The 24,738-nt window shown below is 45.6% G+C and overlaps 1 protein-coding gene across 4 annotated transcripts; it reads right to left on the reverse strand.

The window, feature by feature from the left end:
• Positions 1–219: 219 nt before the first annotated feature.
• On the reverse strand, positions 220–24,631 carry LOC125917280 (protein yippee-like 1). 4 transcript variants are annotated; one of them, XM_049623527.1, is made up of 5 exons: positions 24,472–24,631; positions 8,425–8,707; positions 5,598–5,641; positions 4,577–4,685; positions 220–444 (listed from the first exon to the last, which is right to left on the reverse strand). In XM_049623527.1, the coding sequence occupies exons 2-5, from the start codon at positions 8,539–8,541 to the stop codon at positions 247–249; spliced, it is 468 nt and encodes a 155-aa protein (XP_049479484.1). In that variant the 5' UTR covers positions 8,542–8,707; positions 24,472–24,631; the 3' UTR covers positions 220–246. The 4 variants fall into 4 exon arrangements, with proteins under 4 accessions (XP_049479484.1, XP_049479487.1, XP_049479485.1 ...); XM_049623530.1 differs by having other exon boundaries at positions 220–3,393; positions 24,472–24,630; XM_049623528.1 differs by lacking the exon at positions 24,472–24,631 and adding an exon at positions 20,632–20,649.
• Between the last annotated feature and the right edge of the window lie 107 nt (positions 24,632–24,738).

Consider the following 24,738-nt stretch of genomic DNA (forward strand, 5'->3'; position numbering starts at 1 on the left):
GGAAAGCTCTGTTGCCTTATGCGTGGACTCACTGAGGCCTGCCCAGCAAGGACCATGGGTAGTCACAGCCACATTCCCCTGTGGCCCACACCCAGGACTACCTGCCTCTCCACCTCAAGGAACAGGACCCCACATGGGAGAAGCCATGGACAATGAGAACTGTGGGAATCCAGGGCCCCCAGTGCCCACAACAGGAGGTGCTACTGGGAAGGACACATCTGACATTGGAAGCTTTATTTTTGAACCTCACACGGACACAGAGGACAGAGGGCTGGACGCAGAGGCTGAAGGAGGCTTGTGCACGTGAGCTTGGCAGTCCTGCTCCAAGGGGCAAACCTTCAGGCTGTTGTCCATCGGTCCGTCCCTCCAGCTGCACCCAGTGACCACATGCACCTGGCCCAAGGCATGGCCAGGCCACTCTGGGCTGCAGATCCACCCAAGAGCCTTTGACAAATGAGGGTTTACATTTCTGTAGGTCATTTTGGAACTTAGTTTTCTAGGTATTAAAACCACTTGGATTTTGTAAGTACCTGGTGAAGTCATCAGGTAAATTAAAGGACTTTTTAAAAAAGATTCCCATTTCTGATTTCGCGTAATATCTGACAGATGCCATCAAGAATAAGCGTTAAGGTATAAAAATACTATATATATGTATATATAAAACAGCAACAAAACTAAACCACACTTTTAGAGTAGATGTGCTGTGCCAGAGAACACCACATAGTTTAAATGCATTTATGATCCTGGCATCACCTCCCAAACTTCAAGGAAAAAAATATTTTAAATAATTTAAATAAAAGTCACAGGATGATATTTACTGTTTAGGAATTTAAAAGGGTGGAACATTCCAACACTTTACCAGCACATCTGGTTGTGGTCTCGTGTGTGAATGTCCTTCCCTGAAGCCAGCTCACGGTCTGTTCTTTTGGTTTCAAGAGGAGCTTGGGTTTTTCAGAAGACCAACAAAAAAAGTGGTAAGGGTTTTTGTTGGTATCAATTACCAACAAAACAAAACAAAACAAGGCCTCCTAAGACCACTAGTAAAAATGTTTCAATGCCATCACAAAAGACAATACAAAAACCAAAGTGCTCAAATCGAAGGAGCAGTAAACTTGCCCAGAACATATAAAAGCTTTAAATAGAAGTTTAGTATATACAAAATTCGGTCAGAAGAATTTGAGAAGATTCTTCAGTTTACGTGAAGCTCTTGCGGAGAAGTGCTCGGGAGCCCTGCCCTCAGCACCCCCAGGACCCCCATTTCCCTCATCCTCTTGGAGCCTCAGACACAGCACTGAGGCTCATGGAGGCACCAAGGCAAGAAGGGAGGTGTCAGTTTAGGTGAAGTTTTCAAAGAGGAGTACTCCTCAACGAAGGCGTCTTTCTGTCCTTTCAAAGTTGCCACTAAGGACCGAAGCTGCAGGTGACCATGCTTCACGTGCCAGCTCAAGTGCGGCGTCTTCAGGTTTCTGACCGTGGCAATGAGTGTGCCATGCGTGCAGGACTGTGCCCTGGGAGCCTGAAGGCTGTATAGCTGCACATGAACTCAAACACGGGGCTGCTCTGGGACAACCTACATCTGTGGGGGGGAGGGGGCGGGGGGGGGGGCACGCCAGCTCAGGAAGCAGCAGTCTGCTGGAGCACCTGTACACGCAGAGGCCTACACGGCTGTACAGAGATCTGCCTCCGATACTTGGAGACATGCGTATACACTAGCTCGCACTCCCGTGCCCTCACCCACAGCAAGGCAGCGCCATTTCCCCACGTTCCAAGGCTTAACCCGAGAGACGGTGCCAAAAGGGAAACTAGGTGAGCAGCTGTGCCAAAACCACCCAGGGGGGCCATGGGCTCTGGGGCTCAGGAGGGCTGGAAGGAGGAAAGGGACCTCCCACCGGACTAGAAGCCGTTCTCAGCCTTCCCAGCCAGCTCACATTTGCCACGGGGCTGACCTTGTCTTTCAGACATTGGCCCGGCAGAGAAACCTCTGGGCACACTGCCCTTCTCTCTCCCTGCCTCCCTGGGCCCTCTCTTCCTGCCCCCACCCCCAGCAATGGGGGCTCAGGGGTCTCCAGCTACACTGGAGGCCCCACCAGACCCCTGGAGCTGCTGGCCAGGCCTAGCAGCTGGAGTCAGGCTCAAACACTGAAAAACAGAACTTATTTGGGAATGATTTTTGACCTCCATGCTCTGAACATTGGCCAAAATTCTGCACAGTGCCCTCTCCCTGCAGAGGCACAGGTGGATGGTTGAGACACAGGACTTAGAAGACCACCCAGATCCCTTCTGTATCAGTTCAAGGGACAGAACCAGTGGGGCACAAGAGACCCATATTCATTTACAAAGTTTAAATAGGTCTTAGAACTTTAACCTTTCCTGAAAAAAATGTTAAAACAATCTCCCAAATCTCAAGTTTGGAAGTTTATCCTGCTCATTCTGGCCTCTTTCATATGCAAAAGTAATTCTTTTTCTTCAAGTACATCAGAATAGAAAAGGAAATCCGATTTTACTCGGTCCAGTGCGTTAAACTCTAACTCTGTGGACCACCCACCCTCAGCAACTGATGCAGAAGCCCCACCGCCAGGGCCCTGCCGGACTGCAGCCTAAATAGCGTGCCCCTGCAGACCCCTTTGCTAATGCTTGCTTTCTAGATAGGGAAGCTGTTGGCTTAAATAAACAAGATGTTCCATTAGGCATATTTCTCTATTTATAGCTTATCTAAAATGTAATCAGTGGTGTCTTCTGTTTTTGAGCAAGGCTTAAAAAAAAAAAAAAGGTCCCTTGGCATATAGATTCATTGGCTGCTTCTGGAAGATTCTTAAATGAGCACTATGCCTTAACAGTTCATCTGCAAGAGGAACAGTCCATTTGTAGTTTCACGAATTAGGGGAAAAAAGTGGGCTATAGTACCCTCATTCCAAAAGAGAGGAATGAACTTGCTCTCTAAAAAGACCCTAACCCTGTAGTCCGCAGAAATTCAGTTTGGTTTTCTATCAAACGTGAAAGAGCACAACCAAACTCTATCGTAAAGGCATAGGTTAAAAGAAGGTATTAACTAGACGGATAAGTCATCAGTTGGTTAATTCTTTCTCTGGAACTTGAGAAGAAAAGGTCATTGAAACATTTCGGAAACAGCCATGTACATGAACAGGACAGAGGCTGAGGGGACACCTTACCACCAGAACAGCTGGGAGAGGCCAGCCTACAAGGTTCAAAGTTCAAGAAATACTGTCATCCAGGATGCTCCTAGGTTTCCGTTACATTTACAGTTTCACAAAATAGGATTCAGAAGAGAACAAAGTTTTCACTTTACTCCCAACCATTGTCTTTGATCATGTGGGCAAGCTCAATAATAAATTTTCCTTCCTTATATTTCTGACTGCTCTCAAAGGCATGTTCCTTGAAAAAGAAAAAAAAAAGTAGAAAGAAGGTCTCAGGACAGAATCGATTTCACTTTGGCTTCACTGCATGCTTGGTAAAGAAAATAAGTGGATGGTATTAAATCTCCCCAGGTGATCTGTGTGCAGTACTGACCAGGGCCGGGGCGGGTGGGGGGGGGGCAGGGTCTGTCTCGGTGACAAGCACACCTAGGACAGGACAGGCCACTCCTACTCGTTGTGAAGTTGCTGATAAACTCACAGGGAAAGGCTAATTCAAATTTGCTACCGAGCCTCTACCATGTGCGAGGCAGTCTGGGAGGCTGAGGAGCCAGAGCCTCCTTGCAGGGACTGCGGATAAGTGGCAAGCGAAGGCAACTATGCCAAGTGCCCTGGAGGTCATTCAAGACGTTGGAAGAAGAGAAGGCCCTTGGGTGGGCAGTGAGGGTGGAGCAGAACGGGCTGGGGGTGTGTGCAGGCCTCACCAAGCCCATCTCCATGTGTGATGGGGAATGCAGAGAATAGGAACAATCAGGAATTACAGAAAGAGGGAGAGCAGCTGGCCCTGACCAAGATGACCAGAATCGCTGCAGAAGAGCACGTCATGAAGGCAGGTGCCAGCCACACCCAGACACGCCTCTCAGATGCCAGAGCCCAGGGTGGACGTGCATTCAATGGCCAGGGGGCACCAGGTGTGCAGGCCAGAGGGACAAATCTGGGAGTTGACAGGAGGGGTGGGGAAAACGGGAGCAGGGAGTGTGGGGGAGCAGAAGCTGCCCACAGGCCAAACCTCTGATGGGCGGGGGGAGGCCAGGCCTCAGTGGGCGCGGCGGAAACTTCTGAGCACCACAGACGGTTCTGCTTGCCATCGCTACTGCTAAGTAATGTCAGCAGCCACCGCAGGCCTGGCCAGTCGGCGAGCGTCCCCCAGACAGGTGGGACCCTCCCCTCATTCCAGGGGCCCCTCAGGGGCCTAGGTCTGCAGGGTGGGACTGTGAGGCATGGCTGTCACCCCTGCCCTGGGAGCGCAGGTGTGCCTATGTGATTACATCTATCTTTAGTTGGCTCAGAATTTCTATCTTAAAACATGGATTGACACTTCCAGGGGGAGGGCTTACTCCTTCGCGAATTTTGTGTCTGTTAGTAATGTGTTTTATCTGGTAATCTGTGCAGTGTCCAAGAGGTTGGAATAGACAGTTACTTACATATTTCCATCCAAGCGTGGTTTTGCAGTTTTCACAGTAGATGTCTGCGACCGCGTGCAGGCCAGTAAGAAGGACCCTCTCCTCAGCGGGGCCACAGCCCACGTTCACCCTACAGGGGAGGAGGCAGGAAATCGCTGGAGACCAGAGCATTTCCCCTGGCTCCCGCCTTAGGTGGTTATTTCTCCAGCTAGCTGGTTACCAAAGGCACCAGTGTTTCTTCTTAATGCCCCACCTTCCCGCCCCCTGCCCACCACCACCTTGTATGAGAAGGAACAACTGTTCATTTCCCCAGGAGAATTCCAAGATGGGCCAGGTTCCTAGGGAGGTGACAGTTCTGTGGTGCATAGCGCAGTAAAATTCAAACCCACCACAAATGGGGCACAGACCACACCGCATGTGGGAGCTAGTTCCTCAGGTAAGAGCACACTCTTCCCTGAAACTCTGACTGGAGGGTACAATTCTTTAAGATCACTTAAAAACACTTGACCTGGGGTGCTTGAGTGGCTCAGTTGGTTAAGCGTCCAACTTTCGGTTTTGGCTCAGGTCATGATCCCAAGGTTGTGGGATCGAGCCCCATGACAGGCTCCGTGCTGAGTGTAGGGCCTGCTTAAGATTCTCTCTTCTCTCCCTCTCCCTGGCTCGTACGCACCCTCTTGCTCTCAAAATAAAAAAAATAAAAAGGGGAGCCTGGGTGGCTCAGTTGTTTAAGCATCCGACTTCGGCTCAGGTCATGATCTCCCAGTTCGTGAGTTCAAGCCCTTGCGTTAGGCTCTGTGCTGACAGCTCAGAGCCTGGAACCTGCCTCAGATTCTGTGTTTCCCTCTCTTTCCACCCCTCCCTCACTTGCACTCTCTTTCAAAATTAACATTAAAAAAATTTTTTTAAATGAAAATAAAAATTTTTCAAAAACCCTCTGGTCATTCTAGCCTTTGAGTAATTGTTTGCACGGATGTACAGAAGCAATAAATGTAATGTGACCATGAACACAGCAGGTCCACAGGCCAACGGCAGTGGTACTCACACAGAATTGAAGAGGTAGGCTCGTCCCTGACTTCCCTGAAAAGACTGCAAAGAAGAAAAAGCTGTCACATGTCTGTTGTGGTAAGATGAAAAGGGATGGTGAGTTTTGCATTTTGGAATAAAGGTGGAGACACTTTTTCAGGTCATGGCCTCAACGTGAGTGGAGGGCCAAGCTGAGGAACGGCTACCACAGGCCTCCGGGGCTCTGGACCCCACACAGGACCCAGGAGTCACAGTGCTCCCAGACCCTGGACAGACATTTCACTGGAGTAAGACCTTTGTGGTAAGCCACTGTGACTTGGGGGCTTTTTGTTACTGTGGTATAACCTAGCTTGAGGCTACCAGTGTTTTGACTGAGTTATATAGCTTTTAGGGGCGCCTGGGTGGCTGAGTCCGTTGGGCAACTGACTCTTGGTTTTGACACAGGTCATGATCTCACAGTTTGTGAGTTTGAGCCCTGCATGGGGGACGGGGAGAGGGGGTGGTGCTGTGCGTTGATAGCACGAAGCCTATTTGGGATTCTCTCTCCCCCTTTCTCTGTCCCTCCCCTACTCGCTCACATGTGTGCTCTCTCTCCCAAAATAAATAAACTTAAAAAAAAAAAAAAAAGAAATATACAGCTTTCAGATTAAGAAGAGTTTTCAAGTGGTTTTCTAGAATAAGGAATATTACATCATGGCCAATTTAACAAATAATCATCTCATAGGTTTTCCTGCACATCCTTATCAGCCTTCAATTCGGTAGACCAATTTTCCTAATTCTCTCACCTACTCTGCAAATCCTTACTTGTTTAAACAGGGTTTGGATCAGTGATATGGTCAGATCTGAGGTTCGGGTTTAGATAGAAGTCAGACTAGAGTGCGGGCCTACAAACTTCCGTAAACGAGGCCAGCTGATAAATATTTTAGGCTTTGGGGGCCACGCGGCCTCTGTTGCAACTACTCTGGCGTGATACATAAATAGACGAATGTGGCTGTGATCCAATAATACTTCACAGAAAACAGGTGGTGTGCCAGATGTGGGCCACAGATAAAATCAGAGCCTTCTAACAACTAGACCTGCCTGTACCAGGAATAGTTCCCCTGGACCAAGGCATTGCTTACTAGTGACAAAGATGGCCCCAGAGGCTCGTGAACACCTGTCAAGACAATACCTCTGTCCTCATATGAACTGGATTCTGCTCTACATGGTAACTTACGGACTAACAATGTATGGAAGGAAAAGCAGCAGTTTCCTGTATCACCAGCTGAAATGCAAGGTCTGATGCCTCTTGGCAGACTGTGTGCTTGGTGCATTTAGGTTCTCAGCATGACTTTCATCCTGAGATACTCAGTTAAGGTCACGGCTGTTTCCACCTAGCAGGTCTCTACTTTCAATGTAATTAAAAAAACAGTCTTTCGGGCTCGTTGAAAGAAGCATCCCAAATTCCTTTTGGCCCACCCCATGATGGGGCCTCCAGCATGCTTCAGAACCAACACCATGATGATGCCAACAAACACCTATGCCCTCTGAGATGGCATGGCTCAGGGAGGTCACCAAGCCACACAGCCCCATCTGGCGGTCACAGAGTGGCTCTGCCTTCCACAAACTCAGACACTGTGACACACACGGAGCCTGCCTTGGAAGGCACCCAAGAAACCAGGAACCGAGGCCCTCGCATTTCTGACTTGAATCTTCTGAATGGACAAAGGAGCCACAGCAGCGAGAGCACAGGAACTCTCTGCCTCGTTTCACTGTGTTTATTTTAGATGATAAACAGAAATGAGACAACCGTTCATTATCACCTAGCTAAAACACAAGTAGGCAAGCAATCTTCCTACTGACTAAAGTGCGAAGCTTAAGCAGGGATTCCTGAAAGGCCCAACTTCCTGACTTTGTTTTTGAAGGAGCATGAGGTTCACGTAGCCCAAGAAGGCAAACCTGTGAGGATGGGGGGAGGTGGTGGTGACCTGCAAGGATGGGCAGGAGAGAACGGTCACAACTTCCCACCTACTACATTTGAATCGTTTTACGTGTTCACAAGTGGTTGAGTATAGACCTCAAACGCTGCTAAAAAAGGGTCCAACTTAATAATAAGGAATTGGGCTGTTCTTTTCTCATCTACTAGGCTGCTCCTGGTCCTACACAGAGTGCCCAGGGCAGCTGCCATGGCCCTGTTCAGAGTGTCCATCCTGACGATTTTTCTAAAAGATCCTCTCTTCAGGGTGCCCGGGTGGCTCAGTTGGTTAAACGTGCAACTCTTGATTTCGGCTTAGGTCATGATCTCACAGTTTTGCGTAATCTGTGCTTATAGCACGATAGCACTTACAGCATGATCTGCACTTACATCACAGAACCTGCTTGGCATTCTCGCTCTCAAAATAAATAAAACATAAAAAAAAAAAAAAAAGATCCTCTTTCCCCCATTCCTCTATGATAGGCTAGTTTTCTCCTTAAGCATTCTGAGTTTTTAAAATTTCTTAATTCCCTTATTATTAAACTCTTCCCACAGATTTGCTAGACTTCCTTTGTTCCTTTGATGTGTTTTGGTTTTACATTAACTTTACTGCTCTGACAAACTAACCTACTCCTCTTGCTTTTTGTGATTTTCTATCCCTCCAAAACCCACCCACTGCACAAACACCACGACCAACACACTAAGCACACCAACTTCACAGTGCAGTCACACTCCACCATGCACGAAACTTTCATCAATGCTGCCCAGGAGTCTCTACACTTCCCGGACACAACAGACCCTCAAAGTCACACAATGGTTAAATGTTTGTCTACGAATTAGGTCTGATCATCCTCAGGGGGATCTCATCATTTTCTGGGCACAAACCACTTGCCTTAGAGATCAGCTCATCATGATTGGCCAGGTGGGCTCTGCAGTGGACACAGCTGTACGTTCGGTGACAGTTTGGCAGATAAGCTTGGAAAGTTTTGGATTTTGTCATCTTCACCATCTCGGCAGGGCACTCCTCGCTCAGCTCAGGGCTGGCACCGGAAGAACCGCGGCTCTGCTGGGCTCTCTGACAAAAGAGACACTGAAATATGCATGCAAGAGCCGTTGTTGTTCGGAGGGCGTGTGGCACTGTCCACACAGCTGGGACGAGAGAAAAATGTCACAACCTGTCAATGAATCAAGACAAAGTAGTGGGTTATGGAGGGAACAAAATACGTCAAGGAGGCATGTTCAGGAGGTATGTATTTTGAGGAATAGGGTGGGGGGGGGCAGAACTGGAAGATCTAATTCTTTAATATTATACCTAAAGAATACTAATACCTCGGGGCACCTAGGTGGCTCGGTCAGTTAAGCTTCTGACTTCAGCTTAGGTCATGATCTCATGGTTTGTGGGTTCAAGTCCCACGTCAGGCTCTATGCTAACAGCTCAGAGCCTGGAGCCTGCTTTAGATTCTATATCTCCCTCTCTCTGCCCCTCCTCTGCTCATGCTCTGTCTCAAAATGAATAAAAATTAAAAAAAAAAATTACATGAGTCCAGAAATAAACCCTTGTGTAGGGTCAAATGATTTTAAACAAGGGTGCTATGATTCATTAGGGAAAGGGCAGTTTTTTCAACAAGTGGTTCTGGGAAAACTAGATACTCACATTCAAAAGAATGAAGTTAGACCCTTATTTAACACCGCATACAAAAACTGACTCAAAAAATAGATGCCTGGGTGGCATAGTCGGTTAAGTGTCTTTGGCTTGGGTCATGATCTTATGGTTCTCGAGTTTAAGCCCTGCATTGGGCTCCCTGCTGTCAGCATGGGGCCCACGTCAAATCTTCTGTCACCACCCCCCCACACACACCTCCCCTACTTGCTGCCTCTCAAAACAACAGTGAAAAAAATTAACTCAGGATGGATCAAAGACCTAAATGTATGAATGGAAACTATAAAACTCCTAGAAGAAAATATAGGGGAAAACGCTTACAATATTGATGTGGCTTGATTTCTTGAAAAGGACAGTAAAAGCTCAGAAAAATATTTAGATTTATAGAAGGTAAAGTGGGAGAAAAATGGGGCAGAGCACCTGCAGAACACCAAAGAAAAGGAAATAAAGGTCTTAGAAGTATCCAGAAGGAGAGGGAAAACTACCTTTCAACAGAACAACTTCCCAAGTAAAATAACAGAATCCAGAGGGTAGTCAGGAAAGGTAACTTTAAGGTCCTGAAAGATAACATCTGGCTATTCCAGAGTTCTATATCCAGTGAAAATATCTTTCGAGAATTCCGGAATGACATTATCAGAAAACTATAAAGGTTGACTTCAGCAAAATACCACTAAAGGAAGTACAAGGATGTGTGTGCTTCAGACAGAAGAAAAACAATACTACCTAAACGTCAGAGTCTAAAAAAAGGAATGGTGAATAAAGAAGATGGTAAATAGGTGAGTAAAAGAACAGCAGTGTCGTTTTGTACAGCTTTAAAAAGATAGGACAGTAGGTGCACCTGGGTGGCTCAGTCGGCTGAGCATCCGACTCTTGATTTCAGCTTAAGTCATAATCTCAGTTGTAGGATCAAGCCCCACATCAAGCTAAATGGTAGTTTAAGGTGTCAGACTGGATAGAAGACAAAATTCATCTAAGATGCAATTTACAAGAGACATATATATTTTTTTAAGTTATTTATTTATTTTGAAAGAGAGTGAAAGTGGGGGAGGGGCAGAGAAAGAGAGAGACACAGAGAGACTCAGAATCCGAGGCAGGCTCCAGGCTCAGAGCTGTCAGCACAGAGCCTGACGTGGGGCTCGAACTCACAAACTGTGAGATCATGACCCGAGCTGAAGTCAGACGCTTAACTGACCGAGCCACCCAGGCGCCCCTACAAGAGACATATCTTAAACATAAGGACACAGAATGGTTGAAAGATGAAGCTAGAACCTGGGTGATAGCAACACAGACATACAGTTTATAATTATTTGCTAACAATATATTTGTTTTATGTATTAAAAAAAAATTTTTTTTAATGTTTAGAGAGAGACAGAGAGAGAGGGAGACAGAGAGACAGAGCATGAGTGGGTGAGGGGCAGAGAAAGGAAGACACAGAATCCAAAGCAGGCTCAAGGCTCCGAACTGCCAGCACAAAGCCTGACACGGGGCTCGAACCCATGAACTGTGAGATAATGACCTGAGCGAAGTCAGGTGCTTAAGCCACCCATGTGCCCCTGTTTTGTGTATTTATTATATGCATGTGATTCACAATAAAGTAGCTAAAACAGCAAAAGGACAGGGCACCTGGCTGACTCAGTCTGTAGAGCATGCAACTCTTGATCTTAGGGTTGTGGGATCCAGCCCTGTGTTGGGTGTAGAGATTACTTTAAAAAAAATAAAGCAGTAAAACCTGAAATCATTGTTGCACTATATGCCAACTAACTTGGATGTAAATTAAAAAAATAAAAATTAAAAAAAAGTGTAAATCTGACTACTTAATAACATAGCCTCAAAATATATAAATCAAACATTGATAGAACCGTAAGGAGAAACAGATAAATCTTTAATCACAGTAGGATTACTGATTATTATATAAAGCATAAACATGGTATACTTATTACATATGTATAGTATACTTAATATACAGCATATATAGTATAAATATACTCCTATTTTATTCTTTTCAGTGACTGGCAGAACAGACAAACACAAATGAATAGACACAGAAGATGTGCATGATGTGATGGACCAACTAGACATAAAAGACATGGAGAAAACTGTATCTAAGAACTTCAGAATCCACATTCATTTAAAGCACACAAACATTCAGAAAAGCCAAACACACAAGTCTCAACCAACTTCCAAGGATTGAAAACACAATATATTCTCTGACCACAAAACACTAAATTTAGATATCAATAAGAAAATACCACAAGAGAAAATTTTCATACGCTTAGAAATTCAGAAATGTACTACTTTCTACACAAATAAATGGAAAGATATTCTGTGCTCATGGACTGGAAGAATATTGTTAAAATGCTCATACTACCCAAAGCAATCCATAGATTCAATGCAATCCCAAACAAAATACCAACGGCATTTTTCAGAGAACTAGAACAAAGAATCCTAAAATTTGTATAAAACCACAAAAGATCCCGAACAGCCAAAGCAATCTTGAAAAAGAAGAACAAAGTTGGAGGTATCATAGTCCTTAATTTCAAACTATACTACAAATGAACAGTAATCAAAACAGTATGGTACTGGCACAAAAACAGACACACAGGGGTGCCTGGGTGGCTCAGTCGGTTCAGCTTCCAACTTCAGTTCAGGTGTGATATCGCAGTTCATGAGTTCGAGCCCCACGCTGGGCTCTGTGCTGACAGCTCAGAGCCTGGAGCCTGCTTCAGATTCTGTATCTCCCTCTCTCCCTGACCCTCCCCTGCTCACATTCTCTCTCTCAAAAATGAACATTAAAAAGATTAAATTAAAAAATATAGATTAAAAAATACAAAAAATAAATAAATAAAAACAGACACACACACATCAATGGAATGAATCAAGAGCCCAGAAAAAAACCTCACACACACAGTCAATTAATTTATGACAAGGGAGGCAAGAATATACAATAAATGGTCTTTGGGAAAACTGCAGGCAGCTACATGCAAAAAAATGAAACTGGATCACTGTCTTACATCATACACAAAAATAAATTCAAAATGGATTAAAGACTTGAATGTAAGACCAGAAAACAACAAACTCCTCGAAGAAACCAGGGGCAGTAAGCTTTTTAACATCATTCTTAGCAAAATGTATTTTGGACCAGTCTCCTTAGGCAAGGGCAATAAAAGCTAAAATAAACAAATAGGATTACATCAAACTGGAAAGCTTTTCCACAGCAAAGGAAACCATCAACAAAAGGCCACCCAGGCAATGGGAGAAGATATCTACAAATCATACATCTGATAAAGGGTTAATAACCAAAATATATAAAGGACTTACACAACTTAAAAATAAACAACCTGATTAAAAATGGGCAGGAGAGGGGGGCGCCTTGGTGGCTCAGTCAGTTAAACATCCGACTTCAGCTCAGGTCATGATCTCATTGTAAGTTTGAGCCCTGCATCAGGCTCTGTGCTGACAGCTCAGAGCCTGGCCTGCTTCAGGTTCTGTACCTCTCTCTCTCTGTCCCTCCCCTACTCATGCTCTGTCACTCTGTCTCTCTCTCAAAAAAGAAATAAACATATAAAAAAATTTTTAAAAAATGGGCAAAGAGGGCACTTGGCTGGCTCAGTCGGTGGAGCATGCAACTCTTCATCTCAGGGTCATGAGTTTGAGTCCCATGCTGACTATGAAGCCTATTTAAAAAAATGGGCAGAGGACGTTAATAGACATTCTTCAACAGAAGACATACAAATGGCCACCAGACACGTGAAAAGCTACTCAACATCACTCACTCATCATCAGGGAAATACAAATCAAAACTGTAAGGAGCTATCACCTCACACCTGTCAGACTGGCTATTATCAACAAGACAAAAAATTAACAAGTGTTGGTGAGGATGTGGAGAAAAGGGAAGCAATGGAAGCAGCCCAAGTGTCCATCGATAGATGAATGGATAAAGAAGATGTGGTGTATATACACAACGGAATACTACACAGCCATAAAAAGAATGAAATCTTACCATCTCACCATGAAATCTTACATGGATCAACATCAACAGTACTACACTAGGTGAAATAAGTCGGACAGAGAAAGACCAATGCCATACAATCTCACTTATAGCTAAAGAAAAAACAAAAACAGACTCACAGATCCAGAAAACAAATGGTTGGTTACCAGAGGGGGCAGGCATTGGGGGAATGGGCAAAACAGGTCAAGGGGATTAAGAGGTAGGAACTTCCATTTAGAAAATAAAGATGTCATCGGGATGTAATGTACAGATAGAGAATATAGTCAGTAATTCTGTAATAACTTTGTATGGGGACAGAGGATAGCTAGATTTATGGTGGGGATCATTTCATAATATATAAAATTATCCAGTCCATATGATTTACACTTGAAGCCACTAAGATATTTATTGTATGTCAATTATACTGATTTTTTTAAAAGTATAATCCAAAGAGAAAAAAAGGAACATATTTCTTTATACCCATGGGTCTAAGGACAATGAAAATTAGAAGATATTTTGAATTAAACAGTAAGTACTTCCTAGTATTTACAAGGAAACATAAAATCTTCTAGAAGGTAGATTAGAAAATAAGACAGGTGGAATTAATGAACTAAACACCCATCTTTCAGATGTTAGAAAACTGACAGAGAAACCTAAAGAAAATATATAGAAATAGTAAAAAATTCAATGCAACAGACAAGAAAAACATGGATATACAAGGTTCAATGAAGCCAAAAGTTTGTTCTCAGAAAGACTAATAAAACTGATAAAGCTTTGTTCCAATGATTGGAGGGAAGGTGGGGAGTGGGGGAGAGATCAGATCAAAGCAATAACCTGGCAGAAATAGAAATGGAATATCACTTTCTTTGAGTGAGATTTATGGATGTTGTGATCAATTTAATATATTTGAAAATGCAAACCACACACATAAATTCCTGGAAGAAATACAACTGAAAAATAGGACTCAGGAAGAAAAGAGCAAACCTGAATTCAGATCTGATTAACATTAGTGAAATCAAAGTGAACACAGCTAGCTTAACTTGATACTAAACCTTGACCAGGGCAGTGAAAGAATAAAATTCACTATAATTTTCTTCTCATAAGCCAAAATGCAAACATCCTAAATCATACTACCAAACAGAATCAAATACTATTTTAAAAGGATAATAAAATACAATTAGGTTGACTTTATCACAAGAATACAAAATCATTTAACGTTAGAAAATTTAGTTAATAAAATGTACTGCCTATGGTTCCCTCAATCTGTTTATCTCAATAGATGCAGAGAAAGCATTTGACAAAATTTAACATCCATTCGCAATTTTAACATTCCATGAAGACTAAGGGACATCAGGGAACTTCCTTATCTGTTAATTTTATAGGTACCTGTTATAGATAGATTTTATAGATATCTGTTAAGATACCTATAAAGATGAAAAAACCCACAGTGAACATCATGTTCAATGGTCAGACTTAGAAAACATTCTTTTTGAGATCAGGAATGAACCTCCATATCACCACTTTCATTCAGCACTTCCAGAAATCCCAGCCAGCTGGGGAAGGCAAGGCAAGAAGGCATAAAGATTAGAATGGAAAATATACACTTCTACAACAGTGTAACAACACAAAGTAAGAATAAATTCAAAGATCTGAAACACCTTTACAAGAATAGTATACAACTTTGAGGGACAATGAGGAATACCTTAATAAATGGAGAGATACACCAAGATCAGGACTGGAAGATATTATAAACATATGAATTCTCCTCAAAGTAATTTTTATTATTTCCAAAGTTGTATTTATTTTGACAGTGCACACACACATGCAAGCGGGGAAGGGGCAGAGGGAGGGGTGGAGAGAATCCCAAGCAGGCTCAGTGCTGTCAGCGCAGAGCCCAAAGTGGGGCTTGATCCCACGAACCAGGAGATCATGACCTGGGCCAAAGCCAAGAGTTGGATGCTCAACCTACTAAGCCACCCAGGCCATAGGCACCCCTATTTTTTTTTTTTTTAATTAAGCAGGCTTCACACCCAGCACAGAGCCCAGTGTGGGGCTTAAACTCACGACCCTGAGATCAAGACCTGAGTGAAGATCAAGAGTCAGATGCCTAACCGACTGAGCTATCCAGATGCCCCAAAGTAATTTTTAAATTAAATCCAATTCAAATAAAAATCAAGGAAGATGTGTTGAGGTGTGTGTGTGTGTGTGTGTGTGTGTGCACCCATATGCAAGCCAGGGAGCCAGCAAGAGAGATGTAATTTTAAAACTTCTCCTAGAAGTGTCTGTAGGGGAGGGAAAAGTTTTCTCAACCCTCTTGGGGTCCCTGGCTGGGTCTAAAAATTAAACTGGCAAAAACAGATTAGCAGGAGAAAAGCACACAAATTTTATTGAATGCTTACATGTACCTGGGAGCCTTCACAGAAGAATGAAGACCCAAAGAAGCAGCGGAGCAGGGAGCTTTTCTACGTTTTAGACAAAGAAACCATTTACTTGTGAAGAACTGACAAGGCAGAGGGGTTCGGGCTAGGGGCAGACCATGGTGAAGAAATAATTAGGAAGGTGGGGTAGGTTTAACAAGGTTTGTTTACACAGAATTCTTTGCCCCAAATTCCTGGTCTCTGGTGGTAAGAATTTCCATTCTCCTGGTACAGAAGGGCACCTTTCACATGGGAGTTTAATGACCTGTTTCAGGGAATAAAGGCAAAGGGGGAGGTCAGAGTGACCTTCCTCCTTCTGCCATTTTCTCAAATTCCTCCAGCTTAAGATATTCAATATGGTGACATATTTTAGGGTAGTACACCCTGAGCCCCATCATGTCAAAGGTCAAATAGTGAAGACAAGGAGCTCCTGGGTGGCTCAGTAGGTTGAGGGTCTGACTTCAGCTCAGGTCATGATCTTTCAGTTCATGAGTTTGAGCCCCGTGTTGAGCTCTGTGCTGACAGCCCACTTCAGATCCTCTGTCCCCCTTTCTCTCTGCCTCTCCCCTGCTCGTGCTCTTGCTGCTCTCTCTCAAAAATAAATATAAAAAAAAAAAAAAAAGCTTAAAAACTAGTGAGGACACTTGGACCCTCTTAAAGAGCATAAAGGAAGCATGTACTCTACCGGAGTCTGCCAGAGAGCAAGTCCTGCCATTTTCTTCCTTCCTTTCTTCTTTTTATAATGTTTATTTTTGAGTGCGAGACACAGAGTGTGAGTGGGAGAGGGGCAGAGAGAGAGACACACACACAGTCTGAAGTGGGCTCCAGGCTCTGAGCCACCCAGTTGCCCCAAGTCCTGCCATTTTCCATGGTCATCAAGGCACAGGCACAGGACAGGAAAACAGGTCAATGTGACCCGAAAGAGAGCCCAGAAACAGACCTATTCATAGATGAACACCAGATATAGCAAAGTGGTATTACACTTCACTGAGAAAGAGAGGTTTCCAAAAATGGTGCTGGACATTACAGATACCCATCTACAGGAAAAGAAAAAGCTGGATCCTATTTCATACCATAAACAAAAATTAATGGTTCATCCCATTTCCCAACAGAGAAACTCAACTACAAGAATATTGTGGGCGCACCTGGGTGCTCAGTTGGTTAAGCGTCTGACTCTTGATTTAGGCTCAGGTCATGATCTCACAGTTTGTGAGATTGAGCCCCTTGTCTGGTTCTGTACTGACAGCGTGGAGCCTGCTTGTGATTCTCTTTCTCCCTGTCTGCCCCTCCCCTGCTTGCGCCCGCCCGCACTCGCTCGCTCTTGCTCTCAAAATAAATAAAAAGTAAACATTAAATAAAAAAGAATATTGTGGGGGCGCCTGGGTGGCGCAGTCGGTTAAGCGTCTGACTTCAGCCAGGTCACGATCTCGCGGTCCGTGAGTTCGAGCCCCGCGTCAGGCTCTGGGTTGATGGCTCGGAGCCTGGAGCCTGTTTCCGATTCTGTGTCTCCCTCTCTCTCTCTGCCCCTCCCCCGTTCATGCTCTGTCTCTCTCTGTCCCAAAAATAAATAAATAAATAAATAAATAAATAAATAAATAAAAAGAATATTGTGGAGGAAATTTCCACACAAGAGACACATCCACACCTACACATCTATCCTCCAAAATGAAGCTCCATTTCTTTCTCCAAAATATGGTCTTCTCAACCAAGTGTTAAGGTAGTTCTGAAGAAGTCTGATTATATGAGATATTCCAGATCAGTGATTCCTCAAACTTTCACTTTTTCATGATATCACATTAGTCCCAATACATTTTATCAGGTTTTTTCGGTTGCCCCAAACTACTGGACACTCTATGAATTTGAACCCTGGCATCCCTCCCGTCTTTGAGGGAGGTCACAGAGGCAGGTCACAGAGGTGAGTGTCAATTCAGATACCACCTGCACCGGCCCATCTCCATCTCCTGTGTCCCCACCCAATGTCCCACACTGGCCACGTAGACGAAGTCGATCCACACACACACATGCCCCACCCATCAGTAATGACCAATAAGGAAGGAATGAACCTGTTCTGACTTATTTTTTTTAAGTAGGCTCCACACCTGAACTCACAACCCTGAGATCAAGAGTCGCATGCTCTACCAACTAAGCCAGCCAGGTGCTTCCTGACTTTATTTCTTACCGAACTCATGTTGAGTCTGTTTTAATATCTTCACCTGAGTTTTCTCTTTTTATTGAAAGGAGGCTTAAGTTTTGTCCCTTCTTTCCTTTCTTCAGACTCCCTCTGATTCTAAAAGATTCCAAAAGCACACAGTGAAGGGGCCGACAAACAGGAATCTCAGATTATTCACAAGCTAGCTGGTCAGGTATTTGGAGTCTTGTCCCTTTAGTGGCCGAAACACTGTTCCCCATGACTGGAGAACTACAGAAACTGCCCTCCAGCCTTGAAACAAGTGATTTCAGGGCGCCTGGCTGGCTCAGTGGGCAGAGCATGTGACTCTTTGATCTCGGGGTCATGAGTTTGAGCCCCACGTCAGGGGGTAGAGTTTACTTGAAAACAAAAACACTTTTTTGTTTCACTTTTATTCATAAGAACGGAGGAAACCTCTCACTTTTAGCTCGCGTGCAATTCCCTCTGTATGGGACAACACCTTTCAAAGTGGCAAATTGCCAAGGGTTTTCTGTTTATTTTCTGCTCGATGGCATGGATGTGTGCCATTCCACTGTGAGCCTCCACTGGACGGCCCCCGCCCCAGGTGTCCTCTACCTGAGGAGCTGCCAGCGTCCAGTAGGTCTGCCTCTGTGGAACGGCCCTGTCACCTTTACTGAGCCTTGTCCATGCTCAGCACTCATGGCCAACCTTTGAAAGGCAGGAGTGTGGGGGTGCCTGGGTGGTTCAGTTGGTTGAGTGTCTGACTTCGGCTCAGGTCATGGTCTCACAGTTCGTGGGTTCGAGCCCCACATCAGGCTCTGTGCTGACAGCTTGGAGCCTGGAGCCTGCTTCAGATTCTGTCTCCCTCTCTCTCTGCCCCTCCCCCACTCATGCTCTGTCTCAAAAATAAATAAAACATTTTTAAAAATTTATTAAAAAAAAAAAAAAAAAGCAGGAGTGTGTCTCATGCACACACATTTTACCATTTTGTCCTGACCTCCACCCCTGTCACCATCCCTCAAAGGGTGTCCTGGCAGAGAAACAGCCAGGCCTGGATTCATGGTCACTGAGGGGTGTGTCACACTGTGTTTTCAGTTGGCTTTTAAACTGGATATCCAGGGGTGCCTGGGTGGCTCAGTTGGTTAAGCATCCAACTTAGGCTCAGGTCATGATCTCATGGTTTATGAGTTTGAGACCTGCATTGGGCTCTCGGCTCTCAGCACAGAGCCCACTTCAGATCTTCTGTACCCACCCTCCTTTCCCCTTGTGTGTTCACTCTCTCTCAAAAATTAAGTAAATAAGCTTAAGTAAATAAGCTGGATATCCACTGTGGCACTGGGGAAATCATGGGCAAGTTTTCAGGCAACCAGTGTACAAATGGGCTTGTACAACCAGATCTACTGGCAGGTTAAGAACCACCGTGAAGTAACTAAAAGGCAAATGCATTCAGTGAATCACGTTTACTACAGGACATTGTGTTTCTCTTGGGTTTGGAGGGCAGCAACCATCCCCCCAAAAGGTATTTGTGCAGGGTAATTTCTTAGAGCAAAAACAATATTCTGGATTTCAGAAATTTCTCTCCTAAAATAAACATGTATAATTATTTTAAGAGAATGTGAATCAGGCCCATGTCCATATGGGGCCATTATCACACTTCTAAAGACAAAAACACTGAGAAATAAAGCCCCAACCAAGCAGCTCTGACATTTACAGGATGGACTGGAGGCTGCCCAAGGGCCGCAGGCTCCCTTCCCCACACCTGGGGATACCCATCCTCTCTACTATCCGTGCCACCATGTTACCTCCCAGTATTACCGCTCCTGGCACATAAGCTCCAGTCCCAACCCACCACTTCCCCTGTGAGGAGGAAGGGAGGCACCAGGCAGAGAAAGCATTCAGCTAGAGTTCATGGTGGAAGTGGAACCCCAGGTAGGTGGCAGGGACATTAACATCCATCACAGAAAAGGAAACACAGGGGCTCTGAAGAGACTCCCAGCCCAAACCAGCACTATTTTAAGCTGTTGATTTCATGAGAATCAAAGAACTGGCAGCAACCCTAAAAGATGGGGGGGTTGTTCTTATTAGTCCCACTGAGCAGATATGGAAACTGAGGCCCAGAGAGGTTAACCAATCTGCCAAGGTTACACAGCTAGTAAGCTGTGGATTCCAAGCCATAGTCCAAGCCCTGGACCTCTGTGCCTGAAGACACATGAACAGGTGTGAACTTCACTCATCACTGCAAATTAAAGGCAGTCTGGTATGTCTTACAACCCAGCAGGTGGGCAAAAATTTTTTAAAAAGATACCACCAGGGCACCTGGCTGGCTCAGACAGAAGAGCATGCGACTCGATCTCAGGGTCGTGAGTTCAAGCCCCATGTGGGATGTTGAGATTACTTAAATAAATAAAACTTAAAAAGTTGATACCACCACTGCTGAGGGCTTGTTGTAGCCACCTGGTAACACCTATCAGCACTCCTGGGCACACACCCCTAGACCTCAGGCCCATCTGGGGCATTTTACCTAAGAAATGACATGCACATGTGCAAATAACTGGATAAAGGTTGTTACAATATTTTCAACAATAACAAAACATTAGAAACCATCTCAAGTCTAGCCAAAGGAGAAGGGTAAATGCGCTGATAAACATTTCCAAGGCTGGACCTCACCTGGGGGTAGGAAGGATGGGGGAAGGCAACTTCCCTTACACTGTATGCTTTTTGGTAACTTTTGATTTTTGACACCAAATGTATGTACTCACTGTTCAAACACACACACACAGCACGTGCATGGAAAGGCCTGGAAGGATTCACATCAATGGGCAATAGCATGAGTCTAGTTTGCCTTTGGCAGAACCAGCTTCCCTTCATACAGTCTTCCTTCTTACTTGAATTACAGGATGAAATGCTTTCCTCCACATTTCAGGAACTGCAGGCCTGGTGATCAGTGGACCCACTGGGAGAGATGAGAAGACTCCTTCAGCCCTACCGCCTATCTGGCTGCCCCCAAATAAAGCCCCCTTGGCTCTCTGGCCTCCCCCAGGCTCTGCGTCTCTGGGGGATCTGGGAAGGGGTGTCTGGGCTCTTTCAACACCCAGTGGCTAGGCGCCTCTGCTCTCCAAGCTCCAGTCCTCACTTCTCCTCCCTCCTGCCTCAAGTCCTGCCTCCACCATCTGTCTCCCACCAGACTACTGATTAATGTGCTCGCATTGAGCCTTCTTTTGCAACAACTTGGAATACCTTCTTTTTTATTTCACCCACTGGTAACAAAGTTCCCCAGAGCCAGGGCGTTGGGACACATCCTAGCAGGGGCTACTGGTTTCCTTGGTATCAACAAGGGGGAAAGGCCAAGGCACTATCCACACACCACTGCCCTTCTCACTTGAAAGGGTGGGCTCTAGACCCAAATGCCAACGGAAGTGGGAGGACAGAGAGTATGAATCTTAACCTGTAATTATTTAATTGCATACTAAAACGAACATAATGGGGGGTGGGGTGCCTGAGTGGCTCAGTCAGTTACGCGCTTGACTTCGGCTCAGGTCATGATCTCGCAATTCGTGAGTTCGAGCCCCAGCATGGGACTCTGCGCTACCAGCACAGAGCCTGCTTGGATCCTCTGTCTCCCTCTCTCTCTCTCCCCCTCCCTCCCCCAAATAAATAAACTTTAAAAAAAGTGTTAAAAAGAACATAATCGAACATTTGGTGCCCTGTGTTGGGGCAAGAGACAGAAAAACTAGAGATGCAAAGAGCAATTAGAAGTGGGCCAGTGCTCAGGGGTGAGAGTGTGGCACCATGAGGGAGCCAGCAGGTGAGGTCTGGAAAGAAACAGGCTGCCGGGCGGTGGTATGGGGCAGGGGGGAACCAAAGGTACAAGAGGGTTCAATTCAGACCACGCCACATATTTGGTGGCCGTGGAACCTCAAGCCAAGCTGTTACCTTATCTGTGGGTAAACTGCGATTCACAAGGAGGTCCAGAGAATTACACAAGATGTCATGTCATTGCTACAGTATGACAGAGGGTTGGCAAGGGTGTCTCCACACCTCATAAGCCCCAAGGGAATCTGGTCCTGATTGTGAGGCTCTGCAGGTGCCAGATTAAGGGGCCCTTTCTTGGGTGTGGACGACAGTGGGCTGGCTCCAGGATTTCCATTTTACTATCACCAGCAGGCAGCCTTCCCAGGTGCCCCAGGGTGTCTATCACAGGAGGAATGGTGACTGCTTTTATGAATTCAACTGGCATTGTCGTCCCCAGAACCCTCAGCCCTTGGGTCTTGGCTGTTCAGAACTTTCTCCAACCTCCCCTGAGATCCTCCTGACAAAATTTCCACCCCCTAGAGGTTTTGCTGATTAGCAGATCTAACAAACATACAACCAAATGAATCTCAAATGAAGAGCATCAGAGGGTGGTTTGAAAGCACTTCTATTGCTGTTTTTTCTTTTTTTTTTTCAGTGTTCATATTTTCTACAACTGTAGGTAAGTTGTTAGTGAAGTTACTTCCGGTATCTTAGATCTAACAACATGTGGAAAAGGCAAAATCAAAGACCCAGCAGGTAGAGAACAGATGTCATTACACAGTCAGACAAGCCCTTACAAATTGAAAGGGATAGCAATAAATAGCCACAATGGGCTTAGTTAACAATAGGGGTTTCCTTGCTTATCTGTGTTTTAATCAGGGCTCCAAGAATAACAGAATTTGTGTTATTAAAGTTTAGCATAGCAGCTTCTTGAAATGCCAATTTTATATCTTCCTGGCATTAAATCCACCCAGGCAGAGTCTATTGGCAATCTGACCTTGGCATTTAAAGCATTTCCAGCATTTCCAGCAGCTGAGTATTGGTTTTGCCAGCTTTGCGCATTGGAACAGCTCTGAAGTGGTTATAGGGCCACTTCATATAGGGCTGACGTGGTTATACATGCTACCAAATAACTAAGAATACTGCTTCTTCATATTCTAGTTTTCATTTATCAGTCCCCGAGGGTTTGGAAAAATGCAGTAAAACTCTATTGGCAGTCCCATTCCCTCTCCCAGCTCATCCCTGCCCCTCAGCATAGCAGTCCTTGTGAAACTGAGAGACAGGACAACGGGCAGGAATCAAAGAATAGGCATTACAGGAACACTGCCCCCAATATAAAGGGCTTTACACATTTCAGTGCTTCAAAACCGGAAAGATCTAATGTCTGGACTTCAGTTACAAGGGTGTATCCATGTCAGTTGTTCATTTTGGCAAATGCACCACAGCATTGTAGGATAGTAACAATGGGGAACACTGGGTGTGGGGCATATTGGGACTGTCTGTACTATCTTTGCAACTTTTATGGAAATCTAAAGTTATTCCATAACAAAAAGTTTGTTTAAAAAGCAAAGGTTATTGGGGCACCTGGCTGGCTCAGTCAGTGGAGCATGCAACTCTTGATCTTGGGATTGTGAGTTTGAGCCCCATGTTGGGTACAGAGATTCCTTAAAGATGAAATCTTTGAGGCCACTATTCAGATTGGTAATGAAGATCAGTTTGTTTGTTTTTTTTTACGTGCCCAATACAGGCCAGACCCTGTGCTGTAGGTCCATGGTAGGATATGATTTTGCCCCCGTCCTACCGTGGAGAGGTTCCTACGAGAAGGAAACACTCTAACCATGGGAGGTGTAAGAGTCTAGGAGAGCCCTCAGTATTAGCATTCCTCAATTATGCCACTACTGCCACCCAAGAGCCCAGGGCCAGAAGTAGGGGAGAACAAGTGCAGGATTACTAAACTCAAAACCAGCATCAAACACAGCTCCTGGCATGGAGCAGGGACTCAGCAAACCTTTGTCACACCTACTAGATGGGAGCAGAGGTTGGAGGGTGCATGGGTGTGGGAGAGGGGCAGCTGGCTCAGATGAAACACCTGAAAGTGTTCCCTAGAGGAGGTAAGCCTCCTCTTGAGGCTTGGGTAGGAGTTTAGGAGTGAGGTGGGTGGAAAGAAGAATATTCTTGGCAAAAGAAACAACAGGTTAAAGTGTGTACGTTCTGACTACAAAGAAGAAAAAATGCAAGTGAACAGAAAAAGCTTGGGGGTGGGAAAACTGGGGTCTTCCAAAGTCATTATCTACCCAAAATGAAATTACAGCTCCCCCACCCCCACCCCTCCATCCTGGAACACAGCGCATTATCTGGACATCAAAGATGTCAGAGGCAGGCCTGGGGGAGGGGGACCCTACTTAGCAGGTTTCCCAAGCTAAGGCTTTTGCAAGCTCTGCTTTAGTAAAATCCGAGTGCCACAAGCGGGGAACTGATACGGAGGACGATTCATTTTAGTCACGATCTTTATGTGGGCAACTTGAAAACACCCCCTCCCCTTTAATAAACATTCCTAGGAGACCTCTTTTGTCCTCATTTCCCTCACCGGTCACAACATTTTTTTTTTTAAAGAGGGACAAGCCTATTACACACCAGGCATCTAATTCATTGTTAATTTTTTCGTGGCCGAAGTGGGAAGGAGACGGGGGGTGGGGGGAGACAGGGGAACAAAATCAAAGATTAGGCTTTGTGGTCTGTTCCAACACGGAGCCAAATAGCAAATTAAAACATCAAATCAGAACAAAAACATCCACAGGTGCAGCCCGCTCGCGCCCCGCCCGCCAGCCCGGACGCCCAACAGGTGCCTCCGGGCCCCGCCCGCAGCCGCAGGAGCCTCGGGTCGCCACAAAGTAGCCGCCAGCTCAACAGCGTCCAGGCCCGCCCGTACTCACGGCCGCTCGGCGGTCCGCGCCCCGGCCCGCAGCGCCCATCCGGCCCGGGCCCCGGTCAGCGCGGGCTCGGCTCTCAGGCGGCCCCGGCGCGGCCCCGGACGCGCTGCGGCCGTTGGCACCTCGGCAGGGCGCGAGGCATCCTCCCGCCGCCGCCCCGCGGGCCGCCTGCCCTTTGTTTTGGAGCCGCGGCCCGGCCGCGCCGCCGTTAACGGCCTCGGAACGCGGCGCCGGCCAATCAGCGCGCTGCAGCGCCCGCGCCCCGCCCCG

The sequence above is a fragment of the Panthera uncia genome, unplaced genomic scaffold (genome assembly GCF_023721935.1).
Source record: "Panthera uncia isolate 11264 unplaced genomic scaffold, Puncia_PCG_1.0 HiC_scaffold_1655, whole genome shotgun sequence".
Taxonomy (NCBI): domain Eukaryota; kingdom Metazoa; phylum Chordata; class Mammalia; order Carnivora; family Felidae; genus Panthera; species Panthera uncia.